At 40.2% G+C, this 27413-nt stretch overlaps 1 protein-coding gene across 1 annotated transcript; it reads left to right on the forward strand.

Annotated features, from left to right (window-relative positions):
• Nucleotides 1-806: 806 nt before the first annotated feature.
• On the forward strand, nucleotides 807-23810 carry LOC133624308 (uncharacterized). The gene is made up of 6 exons (XM_072916316.1): nucleotides 807-956; nucleotides 3404-3718; nucleotides 12102-12167; nucleotides 16633-16698; nucleotides 16797-16904; nucleotides 23477-23810. The coding sequence occupies exons 1-6, from the start codon at nucleotides 917-919 to the stop codon at nucleotides 23686-23688; spliced, it is 807 nt and encodes a 268-aa protein (XP_072772417.1). The 5' UTR covers nucleotides 807-916; the 3' UTR covers nucleotides 23689-23810.
• The last annotated feature ends 3603 nt before the right edge of the window (nucleotides 23811-27413 follow it).

Here is a 27413-nt window from a genome sequence, read left to right on the forward strand (position 1 = left end):
GGTGCTTATTGCTGGATCTTCTGTTATGTCTACTTTTTCTTCATCGGAAGACGGTGAGAAAGCTAAAGTACAACGACAATGTGGGCTATAACAGTGTAACATCTTTTTTTTTTTTTTTTTTTAAATGTATATTATGTTTATAAACTCAGGAAATATGTCCCTGGACTCCATGAGGACTTTGAATATGACCAATGTAAAGACTTGGTATCAGATCGATACCTAAATTTGTGGTATCATCCAAAACTAATGTAAAGTATCAAAGAAGAGAAGAATAAGTGATTATTACATTTTAACAGAAGTGTATATAGAACAGAGAAAGTAAGCAAATATTAACAGTAAATGAACAAATAGATGAATAATTCATTTTCTACCACTTGTCCTTAATAATGTTGACAAAATAATAGAATGATAAATGACACAATATGTTACTGCATATGTCAGCAGACTAAATTAGGAGCCTTTGTTTGTTTACTTACTAATAAAAGACAAGTTGTCTTGTATATTCACTATTTTATTTAAGGACAAACTTGCAATAAGAAACATATGTTTAATGTACCCTAAGATTTTTTGTTAAAATAAAGCCAATAATGCAATTTTTTGTGGTCCCCTTTATTTAGAAAGGTATCGAAAAGTACCGAAAATATCGAAATAATTTTAGTACCGGTACCAAAATATTGGTATCGGGACAACACTACCCTGGACAAGTTGCCACCTCATCACAGGGCCAACACAGATAGAAACATTCACACTCACGTTCACACATCCTTCTTTGGTGCTTAAGAGCGACGTGGACGGAGGAATTGCGGTGACAAACAAAGAGGAACCAAGCGAAGATAAGGGGGAACAACATTTTCATAAAAAGATAGAAGAAACAAGCACAGCAAGAGATCAAATTTACTAAAGAACCAAGGAAAGAATGGACATATTTTTTCTCTTCTTTGCTTTTCTTATAGGAGGTAAGTCACTGAGATCAACTCTGCTCATCATCTGTCTACTTTTATCCTGTTGTGGTAGTTTATTGAGTATGTCAGTGTTTTTCAACCTTTTTTGAGCCAAGGCACATTTTTTGCGTTGAAAAATGCGGAGGCACACCACCAGCAGAAATGATTAAAAAACAAAACTCAGTTGACAGTAAAAAGTCGTTGTCGCAATTGTTGGATATGAATTCAAACCATAACCAAGCATGCATCAATATAGCTCTTGTCTCAAAGTAGGTGTACTGTCACCACCTGTCACATCACACCCTGACTTATTTGGAGTAAATTGCTGTTGTTCTGTATGTAGTGTTTCAGTTCTTGTGGTTCTTGTGGCTTTTTCTCTTTTTTTGGTATTTTCCTGTAGCAGTTTCATGTCTTCCTTTGAGCGATATTTCCCGCATCTACTTTGTTTTAGCAATCAAGAATACTTCTGTTGTTTTTATCCTTTTGGGGACATTTTTAAAGGTCATGTCATGTTTGAATGTACTTTGTGGACGCCGTCTTTGCTCCACAGTAAGTCTTTGCTGTCGTCCAGCATTCTGTTTTTGTTTACTTTGTAGCCAGTTCAGTTTTAGTTTCGTCCTGCATAGCCTTCCCTAAGCTTCAATGCCTTTTCTTAGGGGCACTCATTTTTTGTTTATTTTTGGTTTAAGCATTAGACACCTTTTTAACCTGCATTCTGCCTCCCGCTGTTTCCGACATCTACAAAGCAATTAGCTACCTGCTGCCACCTACTGATATGGAAGAGTATTACACGGTTACTCTGCCAAGCTCTAGACAGCACCGACACTCAACAACAACACATTTGCAGACTATAATTACTGGTTTGCAAAAAATATTTATAACCCAAATAGGTGAAATTAGATAATCTCCCACGGCACACCAGACTGTATCTCACGGCACACAGTGGTTGAAAAACACTGGAGTATGTCATAGTCAGCTCCACGTCATACATGTAGTACATCATATACATACATACCTCCAGAGAACAATCTTGTGCCCAATGGCAATATTATTATTTCACAAAAAAGAAAATACAATTTAATTAAGACAATAAAATGTAATTAAAATAAATTAAACATATCTCAAAAGGGTAATGGGGAAGAAGTCTACACTTTTTGAATCCCCCCTTTTTTTTTTTTTATTCTTTTTTTTTTACAGTTACTTTAACTAATATCCAGTTTCCCCTGAACCACATTTTATCACATTCATCTGGATCCACATAACTTAATTTACCCAGAAATATATGCTTGCAATTGTCAATATATCATCATAAGTAAGTCATATAAGTCATTCATACTCATATTCAAAATAAGCCTAGACCTCACTACACCGGACCAAAATATTAGATTTGTAAAATTTCTTAAAATGCTCAATGTTTGAACATTTCTTGTGCTAAGTGCTAAAGCGTGTTTATATTTTGCCGTTCCTTCGAGGTTATAACCCAGATCCCTTTCTATGAATAAACTTTGAATATTTGCAGAAAATGGATAACTTCTTGCTTTAAACACGATAAGCCCCGTCAAATATTCTACTAAATCAGGACATGTTTAACAGTTTTGACCTTAAGAATAAGCTATTTGTGTTACGGTAGCGAGGCATTATGATGCCGGAGGTCGTCTTTTCAAGATGCAGAGGGATGTCAGGAAGCGGCTTGCAGGTGAGAATAAATGATTTATTCTGATTGCAGAACAAAATGCTGCGCGGTGCACCACGGCACGGAAAACAAGAGGGTAGCAAAGATGCTAATATCAAAAATGTAAACTATGAGCGAAACTAGGAGCGTAACTTGTTGCGTAGGAGCAAACAAAACCAACAGACCGAATGAGGCCAGCGCGTAAACTAAATAGCCCTCTGATTAGTGCCCGGGCAACAGGTGCGCGTCCGGGACACTAACCAGAGGCAGGTGACTATAATCTGCCGTCATGGCAACAGAAACAAACTCAAGAGGTGCTGAAAAACACAAGTGACTTGAAAACAAAAACAAAAATATGATCCGGGCAGCGGATCATAACAATTTGTGTGCTCCTTGAACCCCACATTATGGATTATCTAAGTGCCCGTTTGGGTAAGATTGTTAAGGGATATATGTTGCTTTTATAATTATTTCCCCAAACTTCTGCACAGTATTTTAAGGAAGGATACGTGAGTGAATAGTAGAGTTGCTGGAGGGATTTTCCATCTAGCTCTTGTCGTGTTTTTGCCAGCATCATTTCAAATGAATATATTTAATATGTGCTTTCCAATTGAAATTTTCATCAATTATTACACCGAGAAATGTACTTTGCTTAACTCACTCAATGTTAATCGCTTTAATCATCATTTTTTTTAATTTTTGTGTTTGTCTGTCGCCCATTTAAAAAAAAAAGTGTAATATGGATTACTTAATAAAGGTTTCGGGTTTTTTTTTCTTTCTTTTTTTGCAGGGTTGGAGGCTGAAAATATGTCAGTCACAGGAGTGTCTGGGCAGAACATCACAATAACATGCTCTTTCAAAAACAAAGATAACTATATTAAATATTTCTGCAAAGACCCATGTGGGAATGAAGATGTCTTAATAAGCAGCAGTGTTGATAAAGTCAAGTGGGACACCAACAAATACAGTATAAGGGATGACAAAAGCAGATTTCATGTTACAATCTTTAACCTGAAAAAGGAAGATTCAGGTACATACAAGTGTGGCGTCGAAGTCAGTGTGTGGTGGGATCCACTACAAACCGTTATCATCACTGTTAAAGAAGGTGAGTGATTACACTTTTGTTTGGTACACTTGTACAATCCCATGAGCTCCAGTTAAAGGGGAACATTATCACAATTTCAGAAGGGTTAAAACCATTAAAAATCAGTTCCCAGTGGCTTATTATATTTTTCGAAGTTTTTTTCAAAATTTTACCCATCACGCAATATCACTAAAAAAAGCTTCAAAGTGCCTGATTTTAACCATCGTTATAAACACCCGTCCATTTTCCTGTGACGTCACATAGTGAAGACAACACAAACAAACATGGCGCATAGAACAGCAAGCTATAGCGACATTAGCTCGGATTCAGACTCGGATTTCAGCGGCTTAAGCGATTCAACAGATTACGCATGTATTGAAACGGATGGTTGTAGTGTGGAGGCAGGTAGCGAAAACGAAATTGAAGAAGATACTGAAGCTACTGTGCCATATCGGTTTGAACCGTATGCAAGCGAAACCGACGAAAACGACACGACAGCCAGCGACACGGGAGAAAGCGAGGACGAATTCGGCGATCGCCTTCTAACCAACGATTGGTATGTGTTTGTTTGGCATTAAAGGAAACTAACAACTATGAACTAGGTTTACAGCATATGAAATACATTTGGCAACAACATGCACTTTGAGAGTGCAGACAGCCCAATTTTCATCAATTAATATATTCTGTAGACATACCCTCATCCGCGCTCTTTTCCTGAAAGCTGATCCGTCCAGTTTTGGAGTTGATGTCAGCAGGCTAGGGAAGCTAGGGTCGATATTCTTCTCTTGATCATCTTCAGTGGCATAAGGGACGGTGTGAGCCAAGACATCCAGGGGGTTTAGCTCGCTCGTCTGCGGGAACAAATTGCTTGCCGTGCTACCGAGGTCCTTTGTCCCTGAATTGCTCACACACTCCGGCAGATTTAATGGGGGTCTGGCGGCAGATTTCTTTGACTTTATCGTTGGAAATGCATCTGCTTTGAGTGTCGCAGGATATCCACACATTCTTGCCATCTCTGTCGTAGCATAGCTTTCGTCGGTAAAGTGTGCGGAACAAACGTCCAATTTCTTGCCACTTTCGCATCTTTGGGCCACTGGTGCAACTCGAATCCGTCCCTGTTCGTGTTGTTACACCCTCCGACAACACACCGACGAGGCATGATGTCTCCAAGGTACGGAAAACAGTCGAAAAAACGGAAAATAACAGAGCTGATTTGACTCGGTGTTTGAGAAAATGGCGGATTGCTTCCCGTTGTGACGTCATCGCTCCGAGAGCGAATATTAGAAAGGCGTTTAATTCGCCAAAATTCACCCATTTAGGGTTCGGAAATCAGTTAAAAAAATATATGGTCTTTTTTCTGCAACATCAAGGTATATATTGACGCTTACATAGATCTGGTGATAATGTTCCCCTGTAAGTTTTATGTGTCTTTATCAGAGGGGTTTTGTATGTGCTTGTAGTTTGCAAGGGTGTGCAAAAAGGGTGCAGGGAGTACATTACAATATGATGTCATTGCAATATTGTGTTAGTACTACTGATGATACCTACTCAGTGGCCTAGTGGTTAGAGTGTCCGCCCTGAGATCGGTAGGTTGTGAGTTCAAACCCCGGCCGAGTCATACCAAAGACTATAAAAAAAATGGGACCCATTACCTCCCTGCTTGGCACTCAGCATCAAGGGTTGGAATTGGGGGTTAAATCACCAAAAATGATTCCCGGGCGCGGCCACCGCTGCTGCCCACTGCTCCCCTCACCTCCCAGGGGGTGATCAAGGGTGATGGGTCAAATGCAGAGAATAATTTCGCCACACCTCGTGTGTGTGTGACAATCATTGGTGCTTTAACTTTAACTTTAACTTTAATACAGCTATCGGGAGCTAATTGGTATAGTTGGAAGAAAAATCAGCTATAATGCAGCACGATGTCTGCATGCAACTCGGAGAAACACATCAAACATGAACGACAAGCACAATTATATAATCCTTTGTAACTTGTCACTCCAATATTTGGAGCTACTAGGAACACACAACATAGTGTGTTACATTCACAAAGAACACTTACAGCATTGATAGGTGGTGTTTAGTGGTGCAAGGACAAATTGTGAAGTAAAATTAAAAATTAAATCAAGTGGAAATTGATAGAGTATATGAAACTAAATTCTTGGGAATAATAATTGATCATAAATTATGTTGGAAACTGCAAATTTGAATATATAAAGGGAAACCTATCCAAATCCATTGCTATTATTTATAAAGTAAGACACATGCTGAATAAGAAATGTCTGCATATGTTATATTGTTCTTTTATTTTTCCATATTTCACATATTGTGTTGAAGTTTGGGGAAATGTTTATAAAACAAACATAGACCCAATAATTAAACTTCAAAAAAGTGTAATTAACCTACCAATCCATTATTTATAAGTTCTAATGTGTTAAAATTTTCAGATATTGTGTTTTTAAAAGCAATGGAAATTATGTTTCCAGTAAAGAACAACAGCCTTCCAGCTTGTATTCTTAGTTTATTTCAATTAAGAGGAGAAAACTATAATTTACGGGGGATTTTGATTTTTGAAATAGGTAAAGTAAGAACTAATATTAAATCATACTTGCCAACCCTCCCGGATTTTCTGGGAGACTCCCGAAATTCAGCGCCTCTCCCGAAAACCTCCCGGGACAAATTTTCTCCCGAAAATCTCCCGAAATTCAGGCGGATCTGAGTGACGTGTCGACAGCCTGTTTTCACGTCCGCTTTCCCACAATATAAACAGTGTGCCTGCCCAATCACGTTATAACTGTAGAATGATCGAGGGTGAGTTCTTGGTTTCTTATGTGGGTTTATTGTTAGGCAGTTTCATTAACGTCCTCCCAGCGCGCTAACAACACACAACAACAGCAGTCACGTTTTCGTCTACCGTAAAGCAGTTCGTCTGCCGTAAACAGCAATGTTGTGACACTCTTAAACAGGACAATACTGCCATCTACTGTACATACATATGTGACAATAACATCTACGGCTTTTAGAGATTGCAGTGCACAACTGCGCACACAACAAGGAGACGAAGCAGAATGCATCATCAGAGAGGGTGTTCAGCATGGTTAGAAAAATAGTGACAGAGAATAGAACAAGGATGGACAATTCAACCCTTAACTCAACAATGAGTAGATGAGTGTTATGTGTGTGTATATGTGTAAATAAATGAACACTGAAATTCAAGTTTTTCTCTTATTTATATATATATATATATATATATATATATATACATACATACATACATATATATATATATATATATATATATATATATATATATATATATATATATATATACATATATATATATATATATATATATATATATATATATATATATATATATATATATATATATATAATAAAATAAATATACATATATATATATATATATATATATATATACACAGCTAGAATTCACTGAAAGTCAAGTATTTCTTATATATATATATATATATATATATATATATATATATATATATATATATATATATATATATATATATATATATATATATATATATGTATATGAAATACTTGACTTGGTGAATTCTAGCTGTAAATATACTCCTCCCCTCTAAACCACGCCCCTATCCACGCCCCCAACCACTGTCAAAAACATTAGGCTGCAAGCATCGCATATTTTTTTGATAAGTTCCCGCAACATCAAGCATTTTAGGCTGCAACATTTTTTTATTTTTTTATTTTTTAAAGCCTGAAAAATCCTGGAAGCAGTGCTTTACAAAACAAAGAACGGGCGGTCAAAAAATAAATAAATAAATAAATGAATACACCGTGAAAAATCAAGTTTTAAATAATAGCTTAAATATGCAAGCACATCAAAAAGTCTCATCATCGACATAAATAATAATATTTGTATATAAATTAGTATCCATGTCTGTATGGTTATTGTACAATACATAGCGATACTAATATTCTGTCCCACTCTCCAACTATATTGCACTCATACTAATATGTTCGTCACTCTCAAAGCGTAACTGCACTTTTTTTTTTTTTAAATGCCCATCATCCACAATATATGAAGACAATTAAAAAAAGTTATTGAAGGAATTTCAGAACCCTTAATGTACATCGGTAACCTATCATTTCAAACAGGCGAATTCCCAGAAATAATGTAAATAGCAAAAGAGGTACCATATGACTGGGGCCAACCACCAATTTACAAATTATAGACCTGTTTCTTTGCTTCCACAATTTTTTAAAATGTTTGAAAAAATATTCAACAACAGATTGGACAAATTCATGAATAAAAATGGAGCACTCGCAGACAACCAATATAGATACAGAGCCAACATTTCAACATCGATAGCATTAATCGAAATAACAGAGGAAATTAACAATGCAATAGATGGTAAACAGTGCAGCTGCAATATATATAGGTCTAATAAGAAACACTTGACTCAAGTAATAATAATATCTTAATCAATCAATTAGAATGATATGGAATCAGAGGGCTGGTCTTGAACTAGATAGGAAGCTACCGTATTTTTCGAACTATAAGTCACAGTTTTTTTCATAGTTTGCGACTTATATATGTTTTTTTCCTTCTTTATTATGCATTTTCGGCAGGTGCGACTTATACTCTGGTGCGACTTATACTCCGAAAAATACAGTACTTAACCAACAGAAATGAAGCAATACGTGAAAACAGGTGAAAATATGTCAACAGCACAATATATATTTTGCGGTGTACCCCAGGGATCAATACCGGGACCAAAATTATATAATCTTTTTATAAACAACATTTGTGAAGTTACAAAATATTTAAAGTTAGGATTATTTGCAGACTGTGTTTTGTTCAGTAGAGAACACACAGGAGCTAATACAAATAATTTTAGATTACATGAATAAATTAAAGACATAGTTGGACAAAAACAGACGATCTTTGAATCTCAGTAAAACTAAAAAAAATATATTCAGTAACACTAGAGGAGAAAGTCAAAAACAAATACAAAAGGGAGAACACATTGAAAGAATGAAAAAAAAAAAAACAATTTTTGGGGTGTAATAATACATGATAAAATGAACTAGAGATCTCATATAAAAATATGCAACATAAAGTATCAAGAAAAATGTGTACTGGTCCAAAAATCTCGACATAATATCTGCTGCTCGCTGGTGTTACCATATTTGAATTATTGTGCAGAAATATGGGGAAATAATTACAAAAATACACTTCATTCACTAATGGTGCTAGAAAAAAGATCAGTTAAAATAACACATAAAGTTGACTTTACCCTTTATTTATTAAATCAAAATATTGAAATTCAATGATTTGGTGCATTTGCAAAATGCTAAAACCAAATACAACCTGCTACCCAAAAATGTACTACAATTCTTCTCAAAAAAGAGGAGAAATATAACCTTAGAGAAAAATTCAACTTAAAATATTTGCATGCACGTATGACACTTAGAACCTTTAGCATGTCAGTATTCGGGATTAAATTATGGGATGAATTAAGCAAAGAATTCAAGCAACGTACTAGTATGATTGGTTGTTCAAACAAGAAGTATTTACAAAGCACAATGAAAAATAATTATAATAATCATCTTGAAATTATCAAAAAAAAGATATTCATGTCATTGTGTAAATTATAAGTGACAACTACCGGCATTTATTACTGTAAGCAAACGGTTGTAAATACAATTAATTGATGTAAACTCTGCTACAAATTCAGAACAGGAAATGAACAAATGTGTTAGTATTTGTTATGAAGTGGAGAAGGGGGTGGGATTAAATGAGATTTGCTTCTTCCTACTCCTTTTCGGACATGTTCGGAGAAATGAATAAAATATGTGATGTATCATGTTCAAATTGCGTACATGTTCGAGATAAACTTCAACCACCCAACCAACCAACAACCGTTATGTGAGACAATAATTCTAAAGAGTGAAAAACTGCAGTCGTCGTTGGTTCTCATGAAGTCTGCCATGATCAGTAGTTGTTGTTGTTGAAGGAAATAGCGAACGCCTAAACGAGTTCTGGCAATGCTTAAAATGACCAAAATACGGTAAATATCACATGTTATCATGACTGTCACTACCTTACATACATACTTACACCACGTATATAAAAAGTTGTTGGAGGTTTTTTCAATGTTTTTTAGATAGCTTTTTAAGGGTAATTGGTTGAATCTCTATCACTTAAATTGGTAGCTAGCGTTTTTTTAATGTGTGTTTTTGTCCCAAATAAGGATTGTGAATGATAGACAAAATAAAATAAGAATAAAAAAGTTCACATTTAACACATCTAATAATTCAAAACAACCTTCAATATGACACAGCGCAGTTCTGCACCATGGCAAACTACAACCGCAATAACAATGTTGTTAAATGAGAAACTCGCTGACATCAATCAAATCAAATGCAGGCATACTTGCCAACCCTCCCGGATTTTCCGTGAGAATTTCAGCGCCTCTCCCGAAAACCTCCTGGGACAAATTTTCTCCCGAAAATCTCCCGAAATTCTGGCGGAGCTGGAAGCCACGCCCCCTCCAGCTCCATGCGGACCTGAGTGACGTGTCAACAGCCTGTATTCACGTCCGCTTTCCCACAATATAAACAGCGTGCCTGCCCAAACACGTTATAACTGTAGAATGATCGAGGGCGAGTTCTTGGTTTCTTATGTGGGTTTATTGTTAGGCAGTTTCATTAACGTCCTCCCAGCGCGCTAACAACACACAACAACAGCAGTCACGTTTTCGTCTACCGTAAAGCAGTTTGTCTGCCGTAAACAGCAATGTTGTTGTAATATATTGAGTTGGAGGCAATAAACAGGCGAGGTAATGAAGTACGTCTCTTCACTGTAGACTTCAGAACAGACTCACACACTTGACGTCAGGTGCGCAACACCACGTAAATCGTTGGCCAACCAAAAAGTAACCCCAGTACGCTATAGCCAACATTCACCAGGAGATGGCAACAGACAAACATAGATCACTCTATTACATTCCTCCCCTTTTAGAAATGTAGAAGTTACTCAAAATAAATAAACAACCCAACCAAAAAATGCAGCAGCTCAATTAAAAAAACTGTACTTAAGCCACATTCTTTTTTTTTTTTTTTTTTAGTACTGAACTCTTAACCCTCATTTGTAAACAATAACATGCTTATTATACAAACAGTATTTGTACACCTTTAACACAGATTTTTATACTGTCTTCAGAGATTCAGTTTTTTTGGTGGTACTCGAAACCTTTCTGGGTACCTGCGAAAGGGTGTTCAGCATGGTTAGAAAAATAGTGACAGAGAATAGAACAAGGATGGACAATTCAACCCTTAACTCAACAATGAGTAGATGAGTGTTATGTGTGTGTATATGTGTAAATAAACGAACACTGAAATTCAAGTATTTCTTTTATATATATATATATATATATATATATATATATAATAAAATAAATATATATATAGCTAGATTTCACTGAAAGTCAAGTATTTCTTATAAATATATATATATATATATATATATATATATATATATGAAATACTTGACTTGGTGAATTCTAGCTGTAAATACATTCCTCCCCTCTTAGCCACGCCCCAACCACGCCCCTGCCCCCGCCCCACCCCGCCCACGCCCCACGCCCCCCACCCCCCACCTCCCGAAATCAGAGGTCTCAAGGTTGGCAACTATGAATGCAGGCAGTATTATTTTTCGAAAGGGTGTTCAGCATGGTTAGAAAATTAGTGACAGAGAATAGAACAAGGATGGACAATTCAACCCTTAACTCAACAATGAGTAGATGAGTGTTATGTGTGTGTATATGTGTAAATAAATGAACACTGAAATTCAAGTATTTCTTTTATATATATATATATATATATATATATATATATATATATATATATATATATATATATATATATATATATAATAAAATAAATATATATATAGCTAGATTTCACTGAAAGTCAAGTATTTCTTATAAATATATATATATATATATATATATATATATATATATATATATATATATATATATATATATATATATATATATGAAATACTTGACTTGGTGAATTCTAGCTGTAAATACATTCCTCCCCTCTTAGCCACGCCCCAACCACGCCCCTGCCCCCCGCCCCACCCCGCCCACGCCCCCCACCCCCCACCTCCCGAAATCAGAGGTCTCAAGGTTGGCAACTATGAATGCAGGCAGTATTATTTTTGCAAAGGCAGAATATTTGTATTGGATGTCACAATGTAAAAGCAACAGTAAACAAGTTGCATGCACCCGTAAAGATATTTGATCCCTTATTGCTTCTCATAGCACTGTTTTGATGTACGCTGATAATGAGAAGCAAGCCACTTGACTACATGTTTACTCTTCAATTTCCTTTTGTCTTTAAGCAATAACACCAGAGAAAGAGCCAACAAAATTACCTGAACAAGTTAATCCGAAAGCTTCATCATCATGTAAGTCACTACTCACTGGACATTAGATCATACAGTCTGTGTGCAGCATACTCACTACCCACCTGTGCAATGGATTAATGTATTCCACCTATAAAGCCCTCGAAAACACATTCAAAAACCGCCATCAATACTTCATTTACATGCCATGACCTGCATATTAACCAGGTATTAAGCAGCATTGTTATTGTAAAAGCTAACGCAGAGGAACTACTTTTAGTAACACAGTGCCTTGATCACGACACTAACTACTAATTGTGTACAATTGACATACTGAGCTGCTGCTGAATTGACTCTGGGTTAGTAAAAGTTTGTGCTTGATTATAAATCATGCCTCACTTTTGTATAGTAGAATGTTTTGGCCTTAAGCTGAGAAGTTGTTCAATTTTGAATATCAACTTAGATCCAAAGACGACACAAGGTGCTCGCTCGATTGCTCCCAGCTTTTGTTTTTACCTGAGGGGTGAGGATTATGGTGAATTCACCATCTAAACGGGGAACACAAGTATTGTGCTGAAAGATATAAATATCCCATCATTCGACATCCCAGTGAGTGCGGACATTGTACAGTAAGTGGTTGTTTTATTTTGTTTGTAGTTTGTGTTTATTGTTGAGCACATATCAATATTTGTGCTAATTGATGCTATGTGTTACACTAGATCCCGATCTGCGTCGCAACCAGCTTCTAAAACTTGTAACTCATCCTCCATAAATTCAGGCTCAAAAGTATAAGGGTCTAGATCCTAGATCCTCAACAGGCGGACCGCGGTCCATGTCCGGACCCAGCGACGTGTCCGTCCGGACCCAGCACGAATTATAGTAAAAAATAAATAAATAAATAAATTAAAAAAAAAAAAATGTTTTTTTTATTATTATAATTATAATTATTATAAAAAAATATAATAATTGTATTTATCTGTGAGTTATCGCTAGCGCAAGTCAACGTTCTTCGTTGTTTTTAGTCAAATATCTCCACGTTTCGTTTACACTTCTCGTGTCTCACTCACTCCGTCTCTCTCTCTCTCTCTCTCTCTCTCTCTCTCTCTCTCTCTCTCTCTCTCTCTCTCTCTCTCAGAGAAAGAGAGAGAGACGGAGTGAGAGCGAGAGAACGCCACTCTGATTGGCTAATTCCGGGGTATGGGTTGTCATCTCTTTCACAACGACGCGCTGATAGGCTGTTACCACCTGGGTCATGTGCACAGTGCATGGAACCTTTCGCTGCAGGCACACAGTTGTCTCGTATCGCTACTTCGCTAACTGTTCACTTGTCAGTCACTGAATGTGAATCAAATCACAATGGCATGCTCCAAGTTGGCTCAGGCTGGTAAAAGAAAGGTGGACAGGGAAAACCGACGTTTCAAGGAAGAATGGACAGAGCAATATGTTTTCATCCTACCTACTGCAAGTACCAGACCAATGTGTCTACTATGCAACAGTACTGTTGCTCTGGTGAAAAGTGAAAATCTGAAACGTCACTATCTGAAAGAGCACCGCGAATTTGAAGAGACATTTCCTCATGATTCAGAGCTAAGAAAAAAAGAAATCACGAGGCTGAAAAAGCCATATGAAACATCAAGCAAGATTTTTGTTAAATCTATGACACAACAACAAATAGCAACAGAGCAGTAACGTGCGGTGAGGTTGATGGCTGGTGAGGCACTGACTTCAACACAGTCAGATTTACAAACACATGAACCCTAAAGAGTATCTTATTCACCATTTGATTGGCAGCAGTTAACGGGTTATGTTTAAAAGCTCATACCAGCATTCTTCCCTACTTGGCACTCAGCATCAAGGGTTGGAATTGGGGGTTGAATCACCAAAAATGATTCCCGGGCGCAGCGCCGCTGCTGCCCACTGCTCCCCTCACCTCCCAGGGGGTGATCAAGGGATGGGTCGAATGCAGAGGACACATTTTTTCAAAGTTCTTATTTATTTTTGTTTCAAAGAAAATATTTCATGTATTTTATTGGATATTTATTTTATTTTTGTTAATTTTAAGAAAATGTTAAACTACCTACCTCCTGCTATTATATAAGCTTGACCGATAATAAACGGACCCAGCCTGTTTCAAAAAAACATTTGTGGACCTTCAAGATTTGTACTTGAGGACCCCTGGTCTAGATCATCATTTGTCCCAAATTAGTCTTTGTTGGCTCTCAGGAAGTCTGCCATGATTGTTGAAGGAAATAGCTAACGTTGCAGTGTGCTCTGTGAAATCAATGAATACCAAAAAAAAAAAGTTATGTCAATGCTTAAAATGACCGAAATATGGTAAATATTACATGTAATCATGAATGTTACTACAATATATACAGTCGCGATTAAAAGTTGACATACACTTGTAAAGTACATAATGTCATGGCTGTTTTGAGTTTCTAATACTTTCTACAACTCTTATTTTTTTGTGATAGAGTGATTGGAGCACATACTTGTTGCTCACAAAAAACATTCATGAAGTTTGGTTCTTTTATGAATTTATTATGAGTCTACTGAAAATGTGAGCAAATCTGCTGGGTCAAAAGTATACATACAGCAATGTTAATATTTGCTTACATGTCCCTTGGCAAGTTTCACTGCAATAAGGCGCTTTTGGTAGCCATCCACAAGCTTCTTGTTGAATTTTTGACCACTCCTCTTGACAAAAATTGGTGCAGTTCAGCTAAATGGGTTGGTTTTCTGACATGGACTTGTTTCTTCAGCATTGTCCACACGTTTAAGTCAGGACTGTGGGAAGGCCATTCTAAAACCTTAATTGTAGCCTGATTTAGCCATTCCTTCACCACTTTTGACATGTGTTTGGGGTCATTGTCCTGTCGGAACACCCAACTGCTCACATTTTCTCCTCCAAACATATTGCTGGGTATTGTAGCCAAACAGCTCAATTTCTGTTTCATCTGGCATCTCTATCCTCCTTCAAAACCGCAATAAAAGTACACCTCCAGGCAACTTCAACCCTAAACTAACACCCTCCCCGGATTGTTAATAATCAAATGTCCATCCATCCATCCATCTTCTTCCGCTTATCCGAGGTCGGGTCGCGGGGGCAGCAGCCTAAGCAGGGAAGCCCAGACTTCCCTCTCCCCAGCCACTTCGTCCAGCTCCTCCCGGGGGATCCCGAGGCGTTCCCAGGCCAGCCGGGAGACATAGTCTTCCCAACGTGTCCTGGGTCTTCCTCGTGGCCTCCTACCGGTCGGACATGCCCTAAACACCTCCTTAGGGAGGCGCTCGGGTGGCATCCTGACCAGATGCCCGAACCACCTCATCTGGCTCCTCTCGATGTGGAGGAGCAGCGGCTTTACTTTGAGCTCCCCCCGAATGACAGAGCTTCTCACCCTATCTCTAAGGGAGAGCCCCGCCACCCGGCGGAGGAAACTCATTTCGGCCGCTTGTACCCGTGATCTTGTCCTTTCGGTCATAACCCAAAGCTCATGACCATAGGTGAGGATGGGAACGTAGATCGACCGGTAAATTGAGAGCTTTGCCTTCCGGCTCAGCTCCTTCTTCACCACAACGGATCGATACAGCGTCCGCATTACTGAAGACGCCGCACCGATCCGCCTGTCGATCTGACGATCCACTCTTCCCTCACTCGTGAACAAGACTCCGAGGTACTTGAACTCCTCCACTAATCAAATGTAAACAATCAAATGTAGATACTTTTCTTATGCCTTCTGATCTCTCTCTCTCTCTCTCTCTCTCTCTCTCTCTCTCTCTCTCTCTCTCTCTCTCTCTCTCTCTCTCTTCTCTCTCTCTCTATGTCCACTACTTGCTGTACATATCCTACCAAGTCAGACCTACACTGTTTCAGTATCCATTTCTCTGTTCTCAATTGTTGATGACTGATGATAACAACCAAACCTACCCCCCCCCCCACACACACACCCCGAATTGTAAATAATGTAAATAATTCAATGTATACACCCTGATGATTATCTTGTGTGATGACTGTATTATGATGATAGTATATATCTGTATCATGAATCAATTTAAGTGGACCCCGACTTAAACAAGTTGAAAAACTTATTGGGGTGTTACCATTTAGTGGTCAATTGTACGGAATACGTACTTCACTGTGCAACCTACGAATAAAAGTCTCAATCAATCAATCAATCAATGCACTCGACATAAGAAAACAGACCCACCTGGAAACAGAACAGGCAGAAAAGGGAAAGACATATGTGTTCTTGTCTCACATAAGGATTGTCATTGTCATTTAAAATGCAGCTAATTGATTCAAAACAACCTTCAATATGACGCAGCACAAAAAAACTCTCTGACATCAATCAAATAAATTACAAGAAGTTTTACATTTGCAAAGGCAGAATAAGAGTACAAGAGTTGCACACACATTTAACGATCTTTGTTCCCTTATTGTTTCTCATTGCATTGTTTCCATGATCGCTGATAATGAAAGAAAAACTACCTGACCTCATGTTCACTCTTTAATCCCCTGTTTGTTTTTAAGCAATAGTACAAGAAACAGAGCCAACAAAATTACCTCAACAAGTTCATCCAAAAACGTCATCATCACGTAAGTCACTATTAGCTGGATATGAAATCATACAGACTGTGTGCAGCAAACAAATATCTCAGATATGATTTTTTTTCTTCTTTTTATTGTCATTGCAGCGAAGCCGCTGTTTATCGGAGCGAGCCTCGCAGTGATTGTACTCGTCTTGGCAGTAGTCATCCTCATATATTTCCGACACCAAAAAGGCCACATTTGCCCATCTTCTGGTATGGAAAAAAGACATTGTCAAGTCAAGTCAAGTCAACTTTATTTATATAGCATGTTTACGACAACTTTTAAATTGAACCAAAGTGCTTTACAGGTTAAAAAAGCATAAAGCAAATATATATATATATATATATATATATATATAAATAAAAATTACAAAAAAAAATTAAAAATACAAAAAACAAAAAAAAACAAAGAACATAAACAATGAATGAGCTGAACAAGATAGTGCAAAAGCAAAACGGTAAAAGGGGTTGAATAAAAAGTAAAAATTTGCTAAATAAAAATAATAATAATAAAAGTGCGACAAATCGAATAATAAAACTAAAGTGAAGGTATGTGTGTGTGTGTGTGTGTGTGTGTGTGTGTGTGGGTGGGGGGTGGGGGGGGGGGGGGGGGTACAAGAAAGGGTGGCCTAATGGACGGACTCAGCTCAGGTCAAGTCACCAAAAAGTCACCAAAAAGGCCACATTTGCACATCTTCTGGTATGGAAAAAATACATTGTCAAGTCAAGTCAAGTCAACTTTATTTATATAGCATGTTTACGACAACTTTTAAATTGAACAAAAGTGCTTTACAGGTTAAAAAAGCATTAAGCAAAAAAAAAAATTAAAAAAAAAAAAAAATTATAATATATATATATATATATATATATATATATATATATATAAATACGTATATATATATATATATATATATATATATATATATATATATATATATATATATATATATATATATATATATATATATATATATACATGTATCGCTGGATTGTAGTCAGCTGGAGGCGTGTCTTAATGAAATTAAACAATGGATGTCCGCTAACTTCTTGCAACTCAACACTAAGAAAACGGAAATGCTGATTATCGGTCCTGCTAAACACCGACATTTATTTGATAATACCACCTTAACATTTGACAACCAAACAATTACACAAAGCGACTCAGTAAAGAATCTGGGTATTATCTTCGACCCAACTCTCTCCTTTGAGTCACACATTAAGAGTGTTACTAAAACGGCCTTCTTTCATCTCCGTAATATCGCTAAAATTCGTTCCATTTTGTCCACTAGCGACGCTGAGATCATTATTCATGCGTTCGTTACGTCTCGTCTCGATTACTGTAACGTATTATTTTCGGGTCTCCCTATGTCTAGCATTAAAAGATTACAGTTGGTACAAAATGCGGCTGCTAGACTTTTGACAAGAACAAGAAAGTTTGATCATATTACGCCTATACTGGCTCACCTGCACTGGCTTCCTGTGCACTTAAGATGTGACTTTAAGGTTTTACTACTTACGTATAAAATACTACACGGTCTAGCTCCAGCCTATCTTACCGATTGTATTGTACCATATGTCCCGGCAAGAAATCTGCGTTCAAAGAACTCCGGCTTATTAGTGATTCCCAGAGCCCAAAAAAAGTCTGCGGGCTGTAGAGCGTTTTCTATTCGGGCTCCAGCACTATGGAATGCCCTCCCGGTAACAGTTAGAGATGCTACCTCAGTAGAAACATTTAAGTCCCATCTCAAAACTCATTTGTATACTCTAGCCTTTGAATAGCCCCCCTTTTTTAGACCAGTTGATCTGCCGTTTCTTTTCTTTTCTCCTCTGCTCCCCCCTATCCCTTGTGGAGGGGAAGACACACAGATCCGGTGGCCATGGATGGGGTGCTGGCTGTCCGGGGTCGGGACCCGGGGTGGACCGCTCGCCTGTATATTGGTTGGGAACATCTCTGCGCTGCTGACCCGTCTCCGCTCGGGATGGTTTCCTGCTGACCCCACTGTGGACTGGACTCTTACTGTTATGCTGGATCCACTATGGACTGGACTCTCACAATATTATGTTAGACCCACTCGACATCCATTGCATTCGGTCTCCCGAGAGGGGGGGGGGGTTACCCACATATGCGGTCCTCTACAAGGTTTCTCATAGTCATTCACATCGACGTCCCACTGGGGTGAGTTTTTCCTTGCCCTTATGTGGGCTATACCGAGGATGTCGTTGTGGCTTGTGCAGCCCTTTGAGACACTTGTGATTTAGGGCTATATAAATAAACATTGATTGATTGATTGATTGATCTAAAAAAATACAAAGAATTGCAATTGCCACATCCAGTTGACACATTTAGAACAGCTGTTCCATTAAAAAATTTCAGGTTCATTTTCATACTTAGCAAACTCATCCCGCGGGCCGGATAAAACCTGTTCGGGGGTCTGATCCAGCCCTCGGGCCGTACGTTTGACACACCTGGTCTAGAAGAAAACAGAAACTATCATCCTCAGATATAGGCTAGGAAAAAAGTAGGATGTTCAAGGGGAGAACGGAACCACCAAGTCTTAAGCCTGCCATGAACTGGAAACTGAACAAACAAGGCCACTGTCCAGGGATAAGGCAGTTTTACATCGCAATGGACTGAGAGGACGTAGAGACCTTTGAGGATTAACTAAAATCTGCCCTCCCTGAAAAAGCCAAGTTCTGGTAAAAACTTTTTATGGTCAGATAAGATAAAGATTGAGCTATTTGGCCAGACTAGGAAACAAATGGATTAATAAAATCACCATGCGGGATAATAAATGCTAAAAAACAAACAAACTGCGGCCTCCAACCTTCACACAAACAAAAACATTATTAAACTGTTCAGGCCTCACATTTATATAAAAGAATATGGTAAAATTTAGTATGGGGAACATATTCACCATTAATTAGTTTAAATAGCCCCCCTGTTAGACCAGTTGATCTGCCGTTTCTTTTCTTTTCTCCTCTGCTCCCCTTTTCCTTGAGGGGGGGGGCACAGGTCCGGTGGCCATGGATGAAGTGCTGGCTGTCCAGAGTCGGGACCCGGGGTGGACCGCTCGCCTGTGCATCGGCTGGGAACATCTCTGCGCTGCTGACCCGTCTCCGCTCGGGATGGTGTCCTGCTGGCCCCACTATGGACTGGACTCTTACTATTATGTTGGATCCACTATGGACTGGACTCTCACAATATTATGTCAGACCCACTCGACATCCATTGCTTTCGGTCTCCCCTAGAGGGGGGGGGGTTACCCACATATGCGGTCCTCTCCAAGGTTTCTCATAGTCATTCACATCGACGTCCCACTGGGGTGAGTTTTTCCTTGCCCGTATGTGGGCTTTGTACCGAGGATGTCGTTGTGGCTTGTGCAGCCCTTTGAGACACTTGTGATTTAGGGCTATATAAATAAAGATTGATTGATTGATTGATTGAGTTCTTTATTAAAGTAACAAAGACTTAATTTAGAGTTATTTGGAGACTAGGGGAACATATAAGGGTTAGGGTTAGGGTTAGGGTTAGGGTTACTGTTGGGATATATCATATAGGGAAATAATTAAGATAATGAAGGATGAAGTGATTAAGAAATGTTTAGTATATATATCCTTAGAATAGGCCGTGCAACTAATCATATCCTCTAAGTCAATGTTTTTCAACCTTTTTTGAGCCAAGGCACAGCAGAAATCATTAAAAAAAACTAAACTCAGTTGACAGTAAAAAGTCATTGTCACAATTGTCGGGTATGACTTTAAAGCATAACCAAGCATGCATCACTATAGCTCTTGTCTCAAAGTAGGTGTACTGTCACCCCCTGTCACATCACACCCTGACTTATTTGGAGTTTTATTGCTGTTTTCCTTTGTGTAGTGTTTTACTTCTTGTCTTGCGCTCCTATTTTGGTGGCTTTTTCTCTTTTTTTGGTATTTTCCTGTCGCAGTTTCATGTCTTCCTTTGAGCGATATTCCCCGCATCTACTTTGCTTTAGCAATCAAGAATATTTCAGTTGTTTTTATCCTTCTTTGTGGGGACATTGTTGATTGTCATGTCATGTTCGGATGTACAATGTGGACGCCGTCTTTGCTCCACAGTAAGTCTTTGCTGTCGTCCAGCATTCTGTTTTTGTTTACTTTGTAGCCAGTTCAGTTTTAGTTTTGTTCTGCATAGCCTTCCCTAAGCTTCAATTTTCTTAGGAACACTCACCTTTTATTTATTTTTGGTTTAAGCATTAGACACCTTTTTACCTGCACGCTGCCTCCCGCTGTTCCCGACATCTACAAAGCAATTAGCTACCTGCTGCCACCTACTGATATGGAAGAGTATTACACGGTTACTCTGCTGAGCTCTAGACAGCACCGACACTCAACAACAACACATCATTTGCAGACTATAATTACTGGTTTGCAAAAATGATCTGTAACCCAAATAGGTACAACTAGATAATCTCCCACGGCACACCAGACGGTATCTCACGGCAGTGGTTGAAAAACACTGCTCTAAGTTCCAGTTGGAACTGGGTCCAAGTTCAAACACATTCACTCTTATCGTCCACATTCTTGCTACTGTTGATGTGGCGTCTTCGCCGATATGGAATCGGATTCCAGGAAGAAGAAGGCAGACACCTGGAAGCAGACATCTCATTGCATATTCATACATTGTGATTCTGTGATATTGTAAGAACGCGAGGGGGAGGGGGCCTCCGGAAAGCCCTGTGTAAGTCGCCGTATTGAATGCTACTAGGGACAGATAGCGCTCAGACAAATTGTATTAGAATTGTATCCAATAGGGAATAAATACTTCTGATTTTAAGTTTATACGTCGTGTCCTCTTTAAACATCTTCTGGCTCCAGATAAAACAAATACGACGACATTACTAATAAGCAATAATTCTGAGGTTATTGAGGTAAGACTCTTAGGTAATGGCTTACTGGTTGTATAATAAAGCCATGCAGAATAAAGCATTACTAAGTACTTAAAGGGGAACATTATCACAATTTCAGAAGGGTTAAAACCATTAAAAATCAGTTCCCAGTGGCTTATTTTATTTTTCGAAGTTTTTTTCAAAATTCTACCCATCACGCAATATCCCTAAAAAAAGCTTCAAAGTGCCTGATTTTAACCATCGTTATATACACCCGTCCATTTTCCTGTGACGTCACATAGTGATGCCAACACAAACAAACATGGCGGATAGAACAGCAAGCTATAGCGACATTAGCTCGGATTCAGACTCTGATTTCAGCGGCTTAAGCGATTCAACAGATTACGCATGTATTGAAACGGATGGTTGTAGTGTGGAGGCAGGTAGCGAAAACGAAATTGAAGAAGAAACTGAAGCTATTGAGCCATATCGGTTTGAACCGTATGCAAGCGAAACCGACGAAAACGACACGACAGCCAGCGACACGGGAGAAAGCGAGGACGAATTCGGCGATCGCCTTCCAACCAACGATTGGTATGTGTTTGTTTGGCATTAAAGGAAACTAACAACTATGAACTAGGTTTATAGCATATGAAATACATTTGGCAACAACATGCACTTTGAGAGTGCCGACAGCCCAGTTTTCATCAATTAATATATTCTGTAGACATACCCTCAGCCGCTCTCTTTTCCTGAAAGCTGATCTGTCCAGTCCAGTTGGAAATGCATCTGCTTTGAGTGTCGCAGGATATCCACACATACTTGCCATCTCTGTCGTAGCATAGCTTTCGTCGGTAATGTGTGAGGAACAAACGTCCGATTTCTTGCCACTTTCGCATCTTTGGGCCACTGGTGCAACTTGAATCCGTCCCTGTTCGTATTGTTACACCCTCCGACAACACACCGACGAGGCATGATGTCTCAAAGGTACTATGGGGTCTTGGGGCACTAAGAGGTTAACCCCTTTACTACTGTTACCCCAGGTGGCCCTTGGCAAAGGCCTAGTACCTGACTGCCCCCTAGCCAGGGATGCGGTGAAGACCTCAACGGCGGAGCAGGAGGAAGACGGTAGATTTAAGAACTACCACAACGGCAGGGATGGCGGAAGAAGGCTGCAGCAGAAAAGGGTCCCCAGTCGTCTTGGACTCCATGCCACTGGACCCTGACCCGGTTCTGTCAAGGATCGTGTGGTGAAGTCACGCACAGGCATCTTCATAAAGGGATACACCCCTACCAGGAGGATCGTCATACTCGTTCGAGTGACCGCCGATGATGATGACGGAAAACAGTCGAAAAAACGGAAAATAACAGAGCTGATTTGACTCGGTGTTTGTAATGTGTTTGAGAGAGCGAATAATAGAAAGGCGTTTAATTCGCCAAAATTCACACATTTAGAGTTCGGAAATTGGTTAAAAAAATATATGGTCTTTTTTCTGCAACATCAAGGTATATATTGACGCTTACATAGGTCTGGTGATACTGTTCCTCTTTAATAATGACTAATTAAGAGCCAATATCAATCAATCATCAATCAATCAATGTTTATTTATATAGCCCTAAATCACAAGTGTCTCAAAGGGCTGCACAAGCCACAACGACATCCTCGGTACAAAGCCCACATAAGGGCAAGGAAAAACTCACCCCAGTGGGACGTCGATGTGAATGACTATGAGAAACCTTGGAGAGGACCGCATTTGTGGGTAACCCCCCCCCCCTCTAGGGGAAAATATGTTACTAAGCAACTAATTAATGGTGATTATATGTTCCCCATGCTAAAGTGTTACCGAAATGATGTTATGTTTCTCACAGGAGTGCCCAAGACCACAATGAAAGTCACTGATACCGCTGTTTCCACAGACCAACTAAGAACCGTCGCAGCTCAACGCCAGGATTCCAGCAACTCCATCGCTGCCTCCTCACAGATGAATCCAGACTGTCCTCACTATTCCACCATCAGCTACAACAGCCGCAGAGACAACAGCTATGTCCCTCCTCAACCTGCAGACGTGACCTACTCCCTGATTAAGTTCAGTGCCGAAGCTGATTCGGCCATCTACTGCAACTTATGAAAAGTGGTGATGCAGTCTCGTCGAAGCCACGACCGCATTCCACAAGGACTCATCAGATAACACAGAATAACCTTTACATGATAAAATACAGGAACTTTAGTTAGTTACAAGTTCTCACCTATTTTTTTTGGGGGGGGGGGGGGGGGGGGGGTTTGTCTCTTCTCTTTTCTTCTGTTCCACTTTCTGATGCACAGCAACACAGGAGTCACATCCTTGTCCCAAAATATCATGCAAATGTTCTCACATTCAAAATACCGAGGATACTGTCAAGCACACACATACACCTGGAGATAGAGAGAATACATATACATAAAGAAGCCACTATTTCATAATGGATCACATCTGCAAAATGCTAAACGGAATAGAAATAACATTGAGAGTGACCATCTTCACCATCACTGGTAAAATTTTTTTCTTGTCAGTAGACTATATAAAGACCAACTATCGTAGTAATGCGGCGATTAACTATGTATTTATTTCTACTGTTTTCTCAGCCATGCTTGCAATATTTACTGTAACAGACAGCAAAAATGTCTCTCAGGCGATCAGCAATGACTGTGAGTAAAATTACATTGCAATAAGTTCTTTTTTTTGTTTTTTGTCTGTCTGTTATAGCTGTAAATGACACATGATAGTGTCAAAAGACACCAAATTGGGTTAGAAATATGAAAAATATAAAAAAAAAAAAAAAAAAAAAGTTTACTCTTGATTTTGAGAAAAATAATATTATTGTGAACCAGGTGTGGTGGTGTTCTTGGACGACATTGTGGTGCACGGTGGGTCGCCTGCTGTGCATGCCAGCCTCTCTGAGGTACTCCAGGTTCTGGCACACCACATCCTTACCTTGAATGGTAAAAAGTGTGTCTTTGCTAGATAGATAGATAGATAGATAGATAGATAGATAGATAGATGGATAGATAGTACTTTCAGGAGAGTTCCCTCAGGAAAATTAAAAATTCCAGCTGCAGTGTACAGAATTGGAGGAGTTCAAGTACCTCGGAGTCTTGTTCACGAGTGAGGGAAGAGTGGATCGTGAGATCGACAGGCGGATCGGTGCGGCGTCTTCAGTAATGTGGACGCTGTATCGATCCGTTGTGGTGAAGAAGGAGCTGAGCCGGAAGGCAAAGCTCTCAATTTACCGGTCGATCTACGTTCCCATCCTCACCTATGGTCATGAGCTTTGGGTTATGACCGAAAGGACAAGATCACGGGTACAAGCGGCCGAAATGAGTTTCCTCCGCCGGGTGGCGGGGCTCTCCCTTAGAGATAGGGTGAGAAGCTCTGTCATCCGGGGGGAGCTCAAAGTAAAGCCGCTGCTCCTCCGCATCGAGAGGAGCCAGATGAGGTGGTTCGGGCATCTGGTCAGGATGCCACCCGAGCGCCTCCCTAAGGAGGTGTTTAGGGCATGTCCGACCGGTAGGAGGCCACGAGGAAGACCCAGGACACGTTGGGAAGACTATGTCTCCCGGCTGGCCTGGGAACGCCTCGGGATCCCCCGGGAGGAGCTGGACGAAGTGGCTGGGGAGAGGGAAGTCTGGGCTTCCCTGCTTAGGCTGCTGCCCCCGCGACCCGACCTCGGATAAGCGGAGGAAGATGGATGGATGGATGGGTGTACAGAATTGAGATCGAATTTAAAAAGTAAAAAGTAAATAATAAATAATGGGGGTATATGTTATTGTTTTGCATCCCTTGTCATCCTAGTAGCCCACCTCCCCCCAGAGAGGAGTTGTACAGTCTGATGGCTTGTGGGACAAAATTGTTTTTGAGTCTATTAGTCCTGCACCTGGGATGAAGCAGTCTAGCACGGAACAGGCCCCTCTGGGTACTGATAATGGTATGCAGAGGGTGACTGGCATCACTAGTTTTTCCACAGTCCTCTTCTCTGCCACCGTCACCAGTGAGTCCAGTTTTATTCCGATCGTATAGAGCCGGACCGCCTGATCAGTTTCTCCAGTCTGGAGCTGTCCTTTTTAGATGTACTTCCTCCCCAGCACTCTACCATGTAGAACATAACACTGGCAACCACAGACTGGTAGTACATCCACAAGAGTTTTTTGTAAATGTTGAAGGAGCGCAGCCTCCTCAGGAAGTACAGCCTGCTCTGTCCTTTCCTGTACAAGTGGTCCGTGTTAACAGTCCAGTCCAGCTGTTGTCCACCCACACCCCGAGGTACTTGAATGAGTCCACGGTCTGTACCTCCACTCCCATCAGTGAGTGTGTGGGGTTCCGCCTGACCGCTGCCTGTCTGAGCCCTCCTCACTCAAATGTCGATGCTGTCCTGCGCCTCCCTGAACCCTCCTCCCCTGCACAACTCTCATAATTCCTGGGCATGACCGCCTGCTCAGTGGCCTTGTGGTTAGAGTGTCTGCCCTGAGATTGGTAGGTCGCGAGTTCAAACCCCGGCCGAGTCATACCAAAGACTATAAAAATGGAACCCATTACCTCCCTGCTTGGCACTCTGCTGCTCACTGCTCCCCTCAACTCCCAGGGGGTGGAACAAGGGGATGATTCAAATGCGGAGAGTAATTTCACCAGACCTAGTGTGTGTGTATCAGTAGTACTTTAACTTTAACTTTTTAACTTCTACCTGCACTGTGACGCATCCAACACTGGGGTCGGTGCTATCCTGTCTCAACTGCAGCAATGGACTGAGCGCCTGGTGGCATTTGCCTCAACGGCACTCACCACATCAGAACAAAAGTATTCAGTGGGGGAGAGAGGCATTTGCATGTGTCTGGGCCTGTGAGAGCTGGCACATGTGCCTCTATGGGTGACTAACATCATGCTTCAAATGGACCATCGGGTCCTCACAGCCCTACTGACAACCACCGACTCAGGTCACAGGTGGTACGAGAGACTGCAGGGGTATAACTTCACCACGCAGTTTACACCAGGGCAGGGACAATGTCGTGGCGGACTTGCTCTCCAGAGCCACACCCAGCACCGTGCCAAACACCACTCAGGACCCCGTGTAGCCGGGGCTCGTCCTCATGCTGCACACAACCCTTCAAGCAGCTGTCACTGCAGGAGCTCCAAGCATCGTCAGCACAGAACCTGGTGTTAACAGCTACGTTTGTTCATTCGAGAGGGCTGCCCAGCAAAAGTGCTAGACAGTGGCCCTCGACGCATCTATTCAGGGCGATACCTCCTGTTGGAACGATATCTGTGTGGCACGGAGCCAGTGCACTGTGGTGCCCGACGCCTTGAGGGCAAGAGTCCTGGCCATGTTGCACAAGGGCTATCTGGGCATCGTCAGGGTCAAGCAACGCTTTCGGGGTCTGGTCTGGTTGCCAGGCATTGACAGAGATCTGGAGACTCTGGTAAAGGACTGTACAGCATGTGGCAAGACTGGCTCACCCACATCTCAACCTTTGCAGCATCTACCCTGGACGTAAGCACGGGGGTCCCACTTCCAGCCTGTCATTTGCAGGAATTCTACAGCCTCCCTAAGCACCAACGTTTCCTCCTTGTCGTCTATGACATCCATTGTACGTGGCCTGCGGTACAGCACGCCGGATTGGTCATCACCGATGTGGTCACAGACTTCTTTTCCTCTATTTTCTCCCGTCTATGTTATCACCACTGACAATGGGCCCCAATTCATCTCTTTTTGGAGGAGCGAGGAGTCAAGCACATTGAGAACGCTTTATAACACCCTCAGGCTAACAGCGGAGTGGAGCGGTTTAACCAAACCCTCAAGAATGGCATTAGAGCTCCCATTCCCA

The sequence above is a fragment of the Nerophis lumbriciformis genome, linkage group LG27, assembly GCF_033978685.3.
Source record: "Nerophis lumbriciformis linkage group LG27, RoL_Nlum_v2.1, whole genome shotgun sequence".
Taxonomy (NCBI): Eukaryota; Metazoa; Chordata; class Actinopteri; order Syngnathiformes; family Syngnathidae; genus Nerophis; species Nerophis lumbriciformis.

Bases quoted from the DNA above. Each gene is read 5' to 3' on its own strand.
- LOC133624308 (XM_072916316.1), top strand. From the start codon at position 917: ATGGACATATTTTTTCTCTTCTTTGCTTTTCTTATAGGAG. The intron at 3,719-12,101 runs GTGAGTGATTAC...TTTGTCTTTAAG, and splicing joins TATCATCACTGTTAAAGAAG to CAATAACACCAGAGAAAGAG. The intron at 12,168-16,632 runs GTAAGTCACTAC...TTTGTTTTTAAG, and splicing joins TCCGAAAGCTTCATCATCAT to CAATAGTACAAGAAACAGAG.